This window comes from Dasypus novemcinctus, chromosome 13, assembly GCF_030445035.2.
Source record: "Dasypus novemcinctus isolate mDasNov1 chromosome 13, mDasNov1.1.hap2, whole genome shotgun sequence".
Taxonomy (NCBI): domain Eukaryota; kingdom Metazoa; phylum Chordata; class Mammalia; order Cingulata; family Dasypodidae; genus Dasypus; species Dasypus novemcinctus.
Genome location: NC_080685.1, coordinates 34,470,580 through 34,486,348, shown reverse-complemented (window position 1 = coordinate 34,486,348; position 15,769 = coordinate 34,470,580). Strand labels below are relative to the sequence as shown.

General features: G+C 38.8%; 1 protein-coding gene across 1 annotated transcript; it reads right to left on the bottom strand.

Annotated features, from left to right (window-relative positions):
- Positions 1–654: 654 nt before the first annotated feature.
- CD1E (CD1e molecule) lies at positions 655–2,401 on the bottom strand. Its single transcript, XM_023591993.3, is given in 8 exon segments — positions 655–758; positions 761–868; positions 871–969; positions 1,197–1,240; positions 1,242–1,290; positions 1,293–1,439; positions 1,442–1,459; positions 2,077–2,401. Coding segments are annotated over 8 exon segments (894 nt in total).
- Positions 2,402–15,769: the final 13,368 nt, after the last annotated feature.

Below are 15,769 nucleotides of genomic sequence, written 5' to 3'. Positions count from 1 at the left end.
TTAAGAATCTGTTTTGGACCCATGATTCATATGCCAAGCAAAGCTGGGGTCCTGAGCTTCTGGGATCCTAAGTTTGGCTGTTGTGTTAAAGGCAGGGTTATGTTTAAGGAGAGAGAGGACGTTCCCACCCATTTGAGCTGTGGGAGAAGAGGGGAGAAGAGAGCCTTAACCAAAAGAAGGGATATCAGAAAGAAAAGAGAAAGAAGAAAAGAAGAGAGAGGATTGAAGAAAGAGTTCAGAAGAGGTTGAAGCTTCAGGAGGATAGAATACCCTCTGGTTGGAGGGATTGGCTGTTAATCCATAGGGCATCTATTCCACTGCAGGTATGGCTTGTCATTTCACAGGAATAAGATTGTCCCCGAGTTTTCATCTATAGTTTCTGGAAACCTCATTTTAACTCCTCCTGAGGCTCAGTTCCAACTGATCTCTCTCTCTCTTTCCCTTTCTCTCTCTTCCCCTTTTCCCTTCCCCTCACCAAATCACTCGACCTTTCTTTCTTCTGTCTTTAGCACCCCAATTTCTATTTTCTTGAAATTTAACTACTGTCATTCTCCACCCTTCTTTCTTTGCTTTCTCCCATTTTCATATCCTTCATGCACCTGGTATTCCTACCCATTTCTCCAGCTCCTCATTCAAAATCCCTTGGACTCTCTTCTATTCTTTCCCAGCTAGGCTCATTTCTTTCTCACCCCAGATGATGATTATATTCTGACCGCCTAGACTGCTGTGCCTCACTCAGCAGGACAGGTCAGCCACCTCCCAGCTGTCATGTCCAGGGTCACCGGGAGCCACCATGTCCCATCAGCTTTGGGCAGGACATCACCTTGCTGAGTATCGGGCTGGCCCTGCTCACCCAGCATCCACATCACCACACCAGCTTAGGGTGGACTCCTGAGGTGTGGCACACCAGCAGTAGATGGCCAGGACCAGGGCTGGCGCCTCCTCTGGACACCCAGGTTTCTGGCTTCGCTGGAAAGAAAATAGGATTAAAGGAGGCATCTCAGGCCAGAGCTCAGGGACTCTGGGTGCCTTAGCAGTTTGGGTGATCCCTTCTTTCCCTTGTCTAGAAAACAATCTTAAATCCATAAAGCTTACCCTCTAGCCTCTTATGGTTTTAAAAAGATAATTAGGGGTGACAAACTCAAAATACAAGCATTAAAGCACTAGGAATATGAGGAAAAGAGAGTTGGGCTCACCTCGCTGTTGTAATTCTGACTTCCCTGCTTCAAGGAGGCCTACGGGTGTCACCAAGCAGGCGCTGCACTAGCTCTTTAATATCTCTGTAGTGATGAGCACCATGCAGATGTGCTGGGCCCGACTTCCTGCTACTGAAGATTGTTGCCAGGAATTTCCTTGAAAACTCAGGAAATCTATTTCTTTATATGCCCCTTGTAAGAAACTCTCTGAGGCATCCCCAGCAGGCATTCTACAGCCAGATGAATCTGGAACTCAAACAGGTCTGCGAAGTGGAAAAAGAAGAGAATATCAGTATGGAAAGAATTCCAGAGAAGGCAGATAAAATATCTAGAGTAAAGGGACTAAAAAGGAAGGAAAATTTTCTGGGGAATCATAGCAGGAGACTGGAGCTGGGGTGGGGAAAGGGGAGGAAATTTGTGTGAAGACAATTTGGAGATAATCTAAAGGTATTTTGTAACAATTTATGGGGAAAAGGTAGGTGCAGAGGGTGTTAGGAAGTTGGGTGATGGGGCTGGAAGAGAGCTCACATGTAAGTGGTTAAGCACAGGCAGGCCATGTGAACATTGGCCAAGAGAGAAAGAGGAAGGAAGCCTGGTTGGAAAAGGCTGGGTCTGAGACCGGGGATGGTGAGCAGAGGATTGAGAGGAAACAATTATTCTGAGGAGGCACAACTTGGTATATTCAGGAATGTGAAGAGAGATATGCATGCAGGCCCTTCTGTGTTTTGGGAGGGGTGCTGAAGGGAGTAGCAGAGGGAGGGTGACTCAAAGGAAGACAGAGTATAAGGTCAGGAAGGTTAGATGATGGTCAGAGCTCCTTACATCGCCTTTCCTCTTTGGACACTTGAGGTGGAGCATCAGCTAGGAAAAATGAAGTGACATTCAAACTGAAACTGACTGGCAAAGGCCTGCACTTCCCAGATAAAACCATGGACATACAACTGGAATAGTGCCTGGAGGTTCTTCCACTCTTCCTTGTTAAAGTTTCCCTGGGACCAGGGCCAGAGAAAGCAGACAGTGCCCAAGACACTGTCCCAGCCATGAGTCTGCAGCACACCCAGCCAGCCTGAGCCCTGGGAGTGCACCCAGCTGTGGCAGACAAAGGAGGAGATCTGGAGTATGCAGGAGAGAGGCTGTTCCGCTGCTTGATGGTGGGGTCCTAAGTCCTGAGGAGCTGAGAAGACTGGACTGGAAATGGAGACCATATGAAAGGATGGGAGAAGAGGGGTCCAAAAAGGAGAGAAAGGATGGAAATAGTTATATGGGTTGCAGATATTCCAATATCTCCTCCCCCCAGGGCCAGCTTCTTCTTCCCAAAATCTGAGAAAGAAACTGAGACTGGAGGTAAGGATTCTCTGTCTGGGATTAGTCTGGAATGTAGACTCCAAGAGCATCCCAAAGGAACACTGCTCTCTTCTCACAGGTCCCCAGTTTCCTCCATGCTCTCCTCTGTGTCTTTGAACCTGAGCTCTCCTTATCCTGTGCTTTCCCCATGGCAGAGAGGTCTTTAGAAAAGCAGGGGTGGCAGGAGCAGCATGGAAGTGCCATTAGGTGAAGGATGCCTTCCTAGGACAAGCTGCCCTCAGAATTCAGATATCAGTTCCCCCCCCTCACCCCTTCACACTCTCCTCCCACATCCCCCACCCCCACATACCAGCTGGCTCCCAGATTTTCTCCCTGCTCTTGCCTACATGCTCCAGACCACCCCCATCCACTCCCCATTGTACTACTATGGAAAGAGGATTAAGACTAAATGTGGGGTCTGTGGTCTGGTTGGAGAAATCACATCCACACTTTGGTTCTCAATGGCCTCATCTGTGATGGAAGATACTCCATAGTTCCTGTGACCCTTCCAGCAGTCTTCCCACTCCTTTATCTCTCTGTGGTCCTTTTCTCCTGTCTGTGGCCTGGCCTCTTTCTCCCTCTTCTTCATCTTCCCTGGCTTTCTCTTCTTAGCCATTATTTCTGGCCCCAGAATCTACTCTCGCTCTTCTCACTCCTCCTACCTGGACTCCTTGCCCTCTCATTCTCCCCTCCATCTCTTCATTCTGCTCTTCTCAAAATCATCTTCAGAAGACACTAGGAATCCCGGGCATAACTGCATAATCCACAGGCAAATCTCCATTATCCAAAATGAAAAAGAAGCAGCAATGGCAATACAGATTATCAGACAAGTTAAAGAAAATGCCTTTTTGCTCAGTTTCCCCCAGCAGACCAATTGCCAGCATTGCCAGGGGTCCGTGAATGGGCTTGACCTGGAAATGGGGAGCCGGCTGGCAGGGAGGACTTCATCCATGTTGTATGGGCCTGGAGTGAATAGATGGGGGCTTTGGACCCTTACCCCTGCCAGAGAGGTGAGCAAATCTGGAGGTCTGTGGGCAAATTTCACCCTGGGTGTGAAGACAGCAGGGCAGACAAGCAGCCTTCCCATCATGGTTCCTGGCCTGGGAACACTGTGCCACTTGGTGGCACCTGGTTAGAAAGCAGCTTAGTTAGAGACAGAGAAGTAGCTGTAGGAGACAGGTGCTCAAGGCAGAATTTATTACTGTGTTGAGTCTATATTTGTCTTCCTTTTATTTATATTTGTTGTGGCTGCCTAAAAGGAGTTGCAATACCAATCCTTTATTTAGTTGTTCTGTATTCATTCAACTGACATTTTCTCAGAGCCCACCTAGTACTAAGAAATATACCAGACATTACCATTCCAGAGATGGAAGTCTTGGAGAAAACATAACAAAACTCAACCCGAAACATCTACCTTCTTTGTAGAGAAGGATAGTGGTAGGAATTATTGTAAAAGATCGACACCTAGTTCCATCCTGGTGATGTTTCTGAATTCCAAAGATAAATTTTTTTACAAAGTTTCAGACAGAAATACCGGCTATTTACAAAGAAGAGAATAACACTGATCTCAGATGGCTCATGTGCAATGCAATGGGAAAGTATTTCAGAATTCTGGCAGAAAGTAGATCATCCTAAACTTCTTTATTCAAACAAATTATAATTCACCTACCAGAGTAAAATACATCCATATTTACACTCTCAAAAAAACTCAAAGAATATGCTTCATAATGCCCTTTATGAAACAAGTTATGTAAGTAAATCTAAAATTAACCTTAATAAAGAACTCAGGAAATTACACAAGAAAAAATGGGTATAAAATTATTAAAAACTGTAGTTAACTAAATAATTGTTTAAAATGTATATATAAAATTTCACACTCTTCTTTAGTATTTTAGGAAAATGAATTGAGTTTCATATTATTTCAACAAACCTAGGGAAGGAAATAAGAAGTAAGGACAGAAGTAACATTTATTTGATATCATGTCTTATTGGTCCTAAGAGTGTAACAGAAACTGGAGTCAGAAAAATTGGTTAAATGCTGGAGTTGTTAAAAGAATGGATTAAATCAAGGTGGCAGAGAGCACAAACATTTAGCTCATATTTTCAAAACATTTAAAATGTCTAAATGTGTATTAAAAAATGAATAAATCCATTACCGTGCTGGAAAATAATGAAAGTATCCAATTACTGAAGAGAAAGTGTAAAGTCATTCAAAAAAGAACGCAAATGGGATGAATTCAAAACACATGCAGCCCAAAACATATGCAGAAGAAAAATAATGCAAAGACGAGAAGAATGTGCTGCCTTTGAGCCCCGACCGGCCTGCGAGCGGCGCCTGGGGCGGGAGCGGAGGTTAAGCTGCAGTGTCAGAGCACGTGCATGTGCATAACTGGTGCCACCGGACGCGTTTCAGGGTGCAAGAATATCTGACCCTGCAATTGTAACCCAAGAACTTCTTTTTTAACAGAGTGGCATGTTTGCTCGAGGAGAGTTCAGGGCTGAAAACAGGCACTGTACTTGTTAGAGAAGCAGATCAGGGACTAAGACAATTAAATCACCAACTTCATCACCTCCTTCCTTCTTCCTAGGAATATTGTGATGAAATGTGATGAAATGTTAATTTCTGACATGCACAGAGAGGCCAGGGGTTATTTTGAGTGGTAGCTTCCTAGTTCTACAGAAAATGCAGGTAGAAGCATTTTAATTTTTATTTGATTTTTAAATTTTAAATTTATCTGAAAGAATAAAAGCAGAAGATCCTGCGTATTTTCACTAGAGAGTACTAAAGAGGATATTTGCCTTACCACTTATTAAAACATCCTGGAAGTTAGTGTTTAAAAACGTGGAAGGTTAGACTCAAAATATTTTTACAGAAATTTATTATGTGATATAAGTGGGAGCTGGAGTTTAGGGACCAAAGGAAGAAAAGAGTCAAGTAAAGAGAATGATCAGGAGACCTGAATATGAAAGGTTATTCATGCCATACTGAGGAATTGTCTTAAACATGAGGGTGATGTGGTTAGATTGGCATGTAGGAAAATTCTCCTAAATATCAATGTGATTCATGGAAGATGTGTCAGAGAACGAAGAGATCAAGAATGCATTTGGAGGCCTGAACAAAGGCAGTGGCTGTGAGAATGGAGGAGAGTTGAAATAGCAGAGATGGTTTTGAGATAATAATGATAGTCAAACAAAGAAGTGTGGCTAGAAGATACAGTAATGTCATTCAAGTTGGTAGAGGGTATTTGTGTGCTGGCTTGGAACTACAAACCGCAGGAAAAAAACATGTTCTTTAACTTAATCCATTCCTGTGGGTGTGAACCTTATAATTAAAACCTTTTAATGAGGTTACTTCAGTTAAGCTGTGGCCCAGCTCAGTTAAGATTGCATAATTATCGAAGACCTGATAGGGAAGATCACAGAGAGAGAGAGAGAGAGAGAGAGAGAGAGAGAGAGAGAGAGAGAGAGAGAGAGAGAGAGAGAGAAGGCCCTGGGGAATAGCCAGAAATAAAAGTCAATGGAACCTGGAAGAGAAAGAAGAAATCAGGAGAGGTCGCCCTGTGCATTGTCATTTGAAAGCTAAGGACCGAGGTTCGCCAGCAGCCCGCGCCAGAATGCCTCAAACTTCTGGGAGAAGGCATCTGGATGACACCTTGATTTTGGACTTCTTCTAGCCTCGAAACCATAATCCAATAAATTCCCATTGTTTAAGCCAACTCTTTGCATGGTATTTGCTTCAGCAGCCAGGAAACTAAAACAGTACGTTGAGATGTATAGATTGAGATGCACAGTTCGTTTGGGTCATGTTGAGAATGAGGTTCCAGTTGAAGGTATTTGAGTATTTCACGGCATATGGCTTACTGTAACCCATAAGGACTACGTAGAATCTGCCAAGCTCATATAAGAGTACGTATTTATTTATAGCTGGCTTTCAAATTATTTTTTAAATTAAATTTAATAATATTATCATCTGTGTATTAGAAAATGTTCAAGAATCTTGAAGTTTGTTCATTTATTCATTTATTCTTTCATTTATTAAATAAATAGTTATGGGTCACTTACTACATGCTAAGCATTTTACTGGGAGCTGAGAATATTTCAAAAGACCAAATCAAGAGTGAGCGGGGCTGTTCGGTCTTTGTCCTAGGGGAGTTCAATGTAAATAAAAAGTATCATACAAATAAATATATAAACACAACTGCCATAAGTGCTGAATTTAGAAATACACAGTGGTATGATGACAAATGATCAGAGGAATGGACCAAGTCAAGGAGGCCAAGAAAGTATTCCCAGAAAGTGAATGACAAATCTGAGTTCTGAGGGAGGATTAAGAGTTAACCTGGAAGAAAGGGATGCAATATATGGGGAAAAAAGGGACAAAGTACATCCTATAGATAGAGGAAGTGTACCCCATCTAAGGAATTTTTTTAAGCATTTTGTGTATTTCATAAAGCAAAATTTTTTAAATATTAAAATATGTTTCTCTGTTTTAAGCATATCTTTTCTTGGAAAAAATAGACAAAAGATATTTTTGAACATGAGCTTGCATTGAATTCCAGAATATACTCAATTTTTAATTGTATTCATATCTAAGCAACATGCTCAGGAGGCTCACATCTGAAGATGATGCAATCCACCAATAATAGCCTGCAGCATCTGCAAATCTCAGAGAAGCTCAGTAACAGGTAAACAGAAAGAAACTCATTCTTCTATCTATTCATTCAGATATCAAGTTCCTTTATGATAGTCAGTCAACACTGCCAGCATAATAGCCTCTTAGGTAAACTCTGGAGAATGTGGGGTCTTCCTCCCACCACCACCACCATGTTAAGCAGACAAGAACTCAATCTTGAGTAATTTCATTTATCTACAACACCATCCAATAGGCCACCAAGGCCCTTTTAGCCATCCAAGTAGGTCTATGTTGAAGATTTTTGGCTCTGTACATGACACTAAGTCCTTAGATAAGTGGGAATATTCAGAAGGCATGTTCAGACCATGCAGACAAAGAGGTACTGCAGCAACTCTGAAACTCTAATTCCTCTGGTAAGGAGAACGTCCTGAATGATAGAATAAGGAGCTTGGCTAATCTTCTGTCTCCCAAACAATGATAAAGCTGGACAAAATTTTCAAAAACATCTAAACCTGGTTAGAACCTGAATTGCTCCTACCTCGTCCATGTCCAATACTTTCAGTGCATTCTGCCAAAGAAGAAAAGCTCTAACAACTAGAAGTGTCCTTGCTGGAGGTGGCTAACTTGATTCGTAGTGGAGCAGGGGGGTGAAATTCAAGCATGTAAACTATAGTTCACAGTTAATAGCAGTGCTTCAATATGTATTCACCAATTGTAACAAATGAACCACACTAATGAAAATGTTGTTAATGTGGGAAAGTGTAGTGGGGGGAAGGGTGGAGTATATGGGAATCCTTAAATTTTTTATGTAATATTTATGTAATCTAAAGCTTTTTTGTATAAAAATTTATGTACTATAAAGCTTTTTTGTATAAAGGATATATTCAATCTGTAACCATTGAAAACTATCAGCAATCATCTGGTGGCATTCCTGTATTCCCTTAAAAGAAGTCTGATATAGAATTTTAATGATTTTAAAATAAAATTAATGCCAATTTAATAAAAAGTTAATAGGAGATATAAAATAGTATCAACTCTTATTATATTTACAAACATCCAGTAGTCAACCAAAGTATGATATAATAAAATCTCATCTTTCAAATTGAATATGTTATTTACTCATCTTAGGTGCTAGGGAAAAAGTTGGAGACTTTAAACCATCCTATGTGATCAAACAATTGGGTCTTTTCTGAGCATCATTCATCCACTCAGCAATTGTTCTGCCTGGGAGGGTGAATTATGTATTCCAATTTAGACATATCTTAATCTTAACCTACATTCCTACAAAAATGAACCGTTGTAAATAGGATCTCTTGATGATGTTACTCTTAGTTAAGGTGTGGCCCAACTGAACGAGGGGTCTTAATACAGATTACAGGAGGCCTTGTAAAGAGAAGCCACAGGAAGGCAGCCAGAAGTAAGGAGTCAGCAGGAACACAGAAGAGAAAGGAGAGAACCTCACCATATGATGGGCCTTGAACTACAAGCCAGGACCCCTCAGGATGCCAGCAACCAACACCAGAAGTGACCCCAGGAGGAAGCCAGCCTTCTAGCCCCTGAGACCATGAGACAATCAATTCCCATTGTTCAAACCAAACTATTGTGTGCTATTTGTTATAGCAGTTCAGGAAAATGAAGACCTCTGTGTTCTAAGTTTGCCCATACAGTGATATTTTCTCTTAAGTTCTCATTCTCTATTTAAGGAGATTTCCTTTCAGATAAAAATTCCCTTTATGTGAACTTATAGAGCCAATGTTTTCCAGACCACCAGAGTGAAGGCATACAAAGAGGTTCCTTTGGTAGAATATATACACTTTGCTCTCATGATTGCCCTCACCTGTTGTTGCATTACCTTCAGATCCCCCAAAGTCTTCAAAAATTATTTCTAGGAGCCCTTTGTGATTGCATTTTTGACTCACTAATCAATCAGTTTAGCTCTCACTAGTTGAAAACCTGCGTGCAACTTCCTCTGCCCTGTATCCTATGCCACCAGTCATCTACTGACATGCTCGTAGTTGTTGACAGGATCTAGGTCTGCATCCTCCAAAGTAATATAGTATATTCTGAGACACTCAATATGTTAAAGCCCTGTTTTTCCCTCATTTTGAGTTACATTTTTGTTACAGAACAAAAAGAGTTTTCAGTTATGCTAACTGTATCTTATAGGGCTGGCCAATAGAACCATCTGTGATGATGAAAATGTTCTATTCTGTGCTGCCCAGTACAGTGTTTAATTTAATTAATTTAAATTTAAATTTAAATATGGAAAGTATAATCTTAAAGTTTAAATTGAAAATATTAACTTTGAGTTCTTATTCATATCCCTGTGGCTTTCTGTGATTCAAATGCATCCAGCTCATAAATCTGCCAGACCTCCCCCTTATATGCGAACCCTGAGGACAGCTGGTGCGAATCACAAGCAGGAACCCTGACCCCATATGCATGGTGGGTTGGGAGAGCAGGATCCATCACCACAATATTCTGTCCTTGCCCACTCACACTACCCAGTCCATGGTACTTTATATGGTGAAAGATTATTATTCCTTTATTCCTTGCACTAAAAGTGAAAGATGAAGTGGCCTTTGCAAAAAACTGGTTTCTTATTACCATGAATGCCAATTTTCTTATCATCTCCAACCAAGATAGTTGGTTCTTCTAAACAGGTTCATAAACCCTCGCAGTGATGAGATATCTGAATATAAGAGTTACTGCTGAATGTCAAGCTCTCATTAAAAAAAAAAACTTGACTTAAAATTTCAAAAATAAAATAACAGACAAAAGGTAGTTTAACATGTTATGAAAGCATCATTCCAAAAAAGTCTTTCCAGGCAATTTTATCTCATCTTATCCAAAAACACAAACTCAGTTGTTCCTCCAGTGTTCAGAAAGATACACAGATGAAACTCTAATATTTTTTATTCCAACTAATTCAACGTGTTCTTCATCTCTAAATTTTTTGTTCCACTGCTCTTCACTCCAGGAAAATATAATTGTACATAAGTAGTTCTTAGTTTATATCACAGAGGGCATGCAATCAGAGTGAGTACAATTTAATATGGAATATTAGTAAGTAAGGAAGTAAGAAGCCAGAGAACAAGGCATGTCACCATGTGTTGGAGGCAGAGATGCAAGCCAAGGATTATGGGCAAGTCACCACCAGAATACTGCGGGCTCCAGGAGAAAACAAGCCCTGCCAATATCTTGCTTTGGACTGCTAGCCTACAAAACTGTGAGGCAAAAAATTTCTGTTGTTTAAGCCAACAAGTTGGTGGGATTTGACATAGAAGCCCTGGATAACTGGCATTCAGTGTTTTCCTTAGGATTGGACTGGGGTTGTGGGTTTGAGGAAGAATACAATGGAGGTGGAGTGCTCTTCTCATGATATCATGTGACTCATTACTGATGATGTTAATCTTGATCATTTGAGAAAGGTGGTGTCTGCCAGGTTTCTCCACTGTAACATTACTATCTTTCCCTTTCCATACTTCATTCATTGGAAGTGAGACATTAAGTCTGTCCTCCACTGAGTGGAGGGGAATTAAGCTCCACTTCCTGGAGGCGGAAGTATCTACATATATTATGTGGAATTCTTCTAAAAGGAAGATTTGTCCCTTTCCCCACTTTTGCTTATTTATTTAAATCATTTATTTATCTTACTGAGGGCTTATGAGTATTTATTTTATACTTTGGTTTTACTAGAATTTTCTTTTTTAGGTACCAGGGCCAGTGGTTGAATCCAGGACCTTGAATGCAGGAGGCTGGCACTCAACCACTGAGCCACATTGGTTCCCCTGAGTTGTCTCCCTTGTCTGTTTGCTCATTGTTTGCTCATTTGTTTTTCCCATTGTTTTCTCATTGTTTTGCTCATTGTTGTTTGTTTTTTCTTTTGGAGGCACCGGGAACTGAACCTGGGACCTCCCATGTGGGAGGCAGGCACTCAACTGCTTAAGCCACATCTACTCCTCTTACTAGAATTTTTAAGACATACTGTCATCTCTTCTCTCAACTATCTCAGCAAACACTCCTGCCCCTGCTCATCCATTTTCCCAACTTTTCCTTATAAACTACTCTCCAAATTGAGGTCCACATCCAGGTTCTAAAATCATCTCTATCCCTGTTCTAGCACTGTTCTAGTATTTTATAAAAAATGTTCTAAGTCCTTCTTTTCCCCAAAAGTAAATAAAAGTATATAATTGAAAGTAGGGTGTTTATTAGGCCATATTGCTGTATGTGGATATAACTTGAACAAATTGCACCATTCTGTGAGTTGTTGTTCCTACCTCTGTAAAATGAGAACAATTATATTAATTTCCTCATGGGTTTATTGCAAGGATTAAATGAGAAAATGTGTAAAAAGCAGATGAGAAATTTAGTAATTATTAGCTTCCAGTATCACTAGAACCATCAATACCACCATTACCCCACAATCATCATCATCATCATCATCTTGAGGAAACAACAATGTCCCCCCTGTAATGGCGCCCCAATGTACTCATGTCATGGATTAATCATGCTCCACATTGCCACTCAGATTACTAAATCTTCGAATGTTCAAGGTCATAATCCTAACCAATTTCACTGACTTTTTGTACAAAATACTGGAATTTTACTTTTAGCAGTGGTAGGGTTGATTGTCTAAGGGAAACTAACTGCTGAGAACCACTAGTAAAGATGAGTTTTAAAAACCACCATCTATTTGAAAACATCTGAGAGCTATCAGGACAGTGAAGAAATGGAAGACTATGATCCAGGAAAGGAAAGAAGCTGGAGCCCAGCATTTGGAAGCACATTTCCTTCACCTACAGACAGCTGCCAACTCCAAATGTGGTAGCAGAACATTCTACTGAGTCTTGAAGCTAAGGAGATAAAATGGCAGTTTGTGGCCTGTACTAAAAGAAAAACCCCGGTAATAGCATGTACTTTGTGTAAAAACTCTAAAAACTTATGTTCTAAAGCCCAGGACCATAGGTGTAAAAGTGAATCAGAACTAGAAATAGAATAGCCCCCAGGATTGAAACCCAGACTTGAATAATTGTCATAACTGATTTGATTAAGTTCAGCTAGTATTGCTAGTACCCAACTCTAACTGCCAAGTTAAGGAACAGCAAAGATAAATAAATTAAAAGAAATATTAGATGTATTAAATAATAAAAAAATTAAAACATATTACAAATATAGCACATAAGTCAGGAGGAAGATAGATGAAATTCAAATGTTCTAGATCCTTGCATTATCAGAGAGAGGTAAAATATTACTTTACAGTACAATTTAAAGAGGTTAGGATACATATACCAGTTTCCAGAGTTACTAACCACACCAGGGAGCCAAGAGTGCCTACAACTGAAAGCAGGAGAATTGCATCCAGCATCCATGTGGAATCTAAGCCCCCTGTAATATAGATGTGGAATGGACACAACCATTCTAAGGTCCACAGGATGGAGGAATAGAGTATGGATTAGAGTGGACTTACTGATATTCTATTCATGAACTATTGTGATTAGTAATCGAAGAAAATGTGGCATTGGTGTGGAGAAAGTGGCCATGGTGGCTGCTGGGGGTAGGGAGTGGGAGAAAGAGATGTGATGTTGGGGCGTTGTCAGGGGTTGGAGTTGTCCTGGGTGGCGCTGCAGGGATAGTTACCGTACATGGTACATCCTCCCATGGCCCACTCGGTGGTCTGTGGAAGAGTGTGGGCTATGGTGTGGACCACTGACCATGAGGTGCAGCAGTGCTCAGAGATGTATTCACCAAATGCAATGAATGTCTCATGGTGATGGAGGAGGTTGTTGTTATGGGGGGAGGAGGTTGTTGAGGGGGGTGGGGGCTATATGGGGACCTCATATTTTTTGAATGTAACATTAAAAAAATAAATAAAAACAAAAAAATAATTTAAAAAGGACTGTGAAACCATGAAAAAATGGGAAACTTGTGTAATTAAAAATATTTAATTCAAAAACAGGCAAAAAGCATTGGAGGAGAACATAAAAGGGACAGGGAAAGAGAGAATCAACAGTAAGATGGTATATTTAAACCCAAATATATCAGTAACTATTTAAAAGATAGTCTAAATAATTAAAAGACAAGTTGTCACACCAGATAGAAAACAGCTTAACTATATTATGATCACAAGAGAGATACTATAAATATAAGTAAACAGAAGGCTTGAAAATAAAAATATGTAAAACGATAAACTATATAAACACTAATCAAAAGGAAGCTGTAATTGCTATAATAACTTCAGACAAAAGTAGCCTTACAGACAAAGAAGCAGTATTGGAGATTAAGGAGGAAATATGTCATAGAAAGATATAACATTTCTAAACATTTATGCATCTAATAATATAGTCTCTAAATTATAAAACAATAGCTGGCAGGAACAAAAAGATATTTTAAATGTACAGTAAGGGTGGAAATTTTTAATATACTCTCTGAGTGATAGAAAAAGCAAATTAAAAAATGAACATGAGGAGTGGGTGTAGCTCAAAGATTGAGCATGTTTTTTACATGTACAAGGTCCTGGATTCAAACTCCAGTACCTCTTAAAAAAAATAAACAATATAAGATTTTAACAACATGATCAATAAACACAGTCTAACTGACATATTTAAAATTTGAAAATTTAACAGCAGAAAAGCACACATTTAAGTATAGCTAGGACATTTATGTTTTAAACAATAATATGTTTGGGCATAAAACAATTGTAAATAAATTTCAGAGTTGAAATCGTGCAGAATATCTTTTCTGATACTTTGGAATTAAGCTACAAATCCATCATAAAGAGATAACCAGAAAATCCTATATGTCTGGCAATTCAGAAATACAATATCTGAATAACTGATGTGTCAAAAAATGGAAATTAAGTAATACATTGAGCTGAAAGGACCAAGAAAGCATATCAAACTTTGCTTTATACGCTTATAGAAAAATATTTAGCCTTAAAGACATATGCTGAAAATGATGTCTCTAGATTATTTAAACATATATTAATAAATTAGAAAGGTAACTACAAATAAAGCACAAAGAAAGTAGAAGGAAGAAAATAATAAAGAAAAGATTATGACTATAGAGAGTACCAACAGAGCCAAAAGTTAATTGTTTTAAAAATTATGAAATTTATAGAGCACTATCAAAATGAGAGAACAAATTTTCAAAATCAGATATATGAGAATAAATAACTACAAACTCTAGAGAAGTTAATGTGAAAATAAGATATTATGAATAAGCTGAAGGCAATTTTAAAAGCATGTAAAAAATCCTTGAAAAACACTATTTACAGAAGCTGACACAAAAAGAAATAGACAATCTGAATAGAGTTACATTTACTTGAAAATTTGGATGTGATATTTTAAAATTTCTCCAAAGAAATTCCCCAACCTAAGGCTTCATAAGTGAATTCTACCAAACATGTAAGGAAGTAAATGACACAAACATTCCCTGAGAACAGAAATAGAGGAAATATTACTTAACTCAGTTTATGAGGCAAAAATCTTAATACCAATACCTGGAAAGATTGGAAAGACATGACAAAGATGCAAGTCCCTAAACAATATAATAGCAAACTGAATCCACATATATGCATTACAAGCAACACAGATAAATGCAGAAATTCAATTATTTTTTACCATTTGAAAATCAAAGTGTGATTCACCATTATAAGGTAATAAAAGAAAGAAAAATTTTATCATGCCAAGAAATGCAGAATAAGCACATGATAAAATTCATTAGACAATTATTAAAATAAGAAAAAAAAACTTTTAGCAAAACAGAAAACTTGAAAGAAAATGTCCCTAATTTGATAAAGGTTATTAAAAACTATCACCAAACACCCATAGCAAATATCATAATTAATGTGAATTCCTGAAACATTCCTCTCTAATATCAGTAACATGATAAGAATGCTGGCTAGCAGTAATTCTATTCATAATTGTACTGAAGATCACAGCCAGTGCAATTAGGCCAGAAAAGCAATAAAAAGTATAAGGATTGGAAAGAAACCAATGGAATTTTCCTACTCAGAGATATCATGAGAGTATACATAGATAATCCAAAAGAATGAACAAAGAAAATAATAAACTTAATAAATTGATTTAACATGGATACTGGAAACAAAATCAAAATATTTTAACATTTTTATATATCAGCAAAAACACACAAATACACAGGATATACACATACTCATGCAAAAAATACATTTGGAAAGCCCTTTAATTTTGAGGTTAAGATGTATTTCTGAAAGCCATCCATCCATATATTTTAATATTCTCCATAAAACTTCTGGTCTCAAGCAGTATAATAAATTTCTGTTTTTTTTTTAAGGCACTAAGCCTGTGATAATTTGTTACAGCAGCAATAAGAACCTAATACATATGTTTAGAGGGGAAAATATAGAACCAAGAAACAGGTTTTGAGGGATTATAAATTTGGGGTAGTGCTCGCTTCGGCAGCACATATACTAAAATTGTGGACTTCAGAAAATTATCCTGTTGGCCTAAAGGTTTGATGATGCATTGAAAGCACTCAGGAGAAAGGGAGCTCTTTGCCCAGGTGGAAGGAGACAAGCTTCTCTTCTGGCTCCTCTGGCCAGATGGCAGTGAGG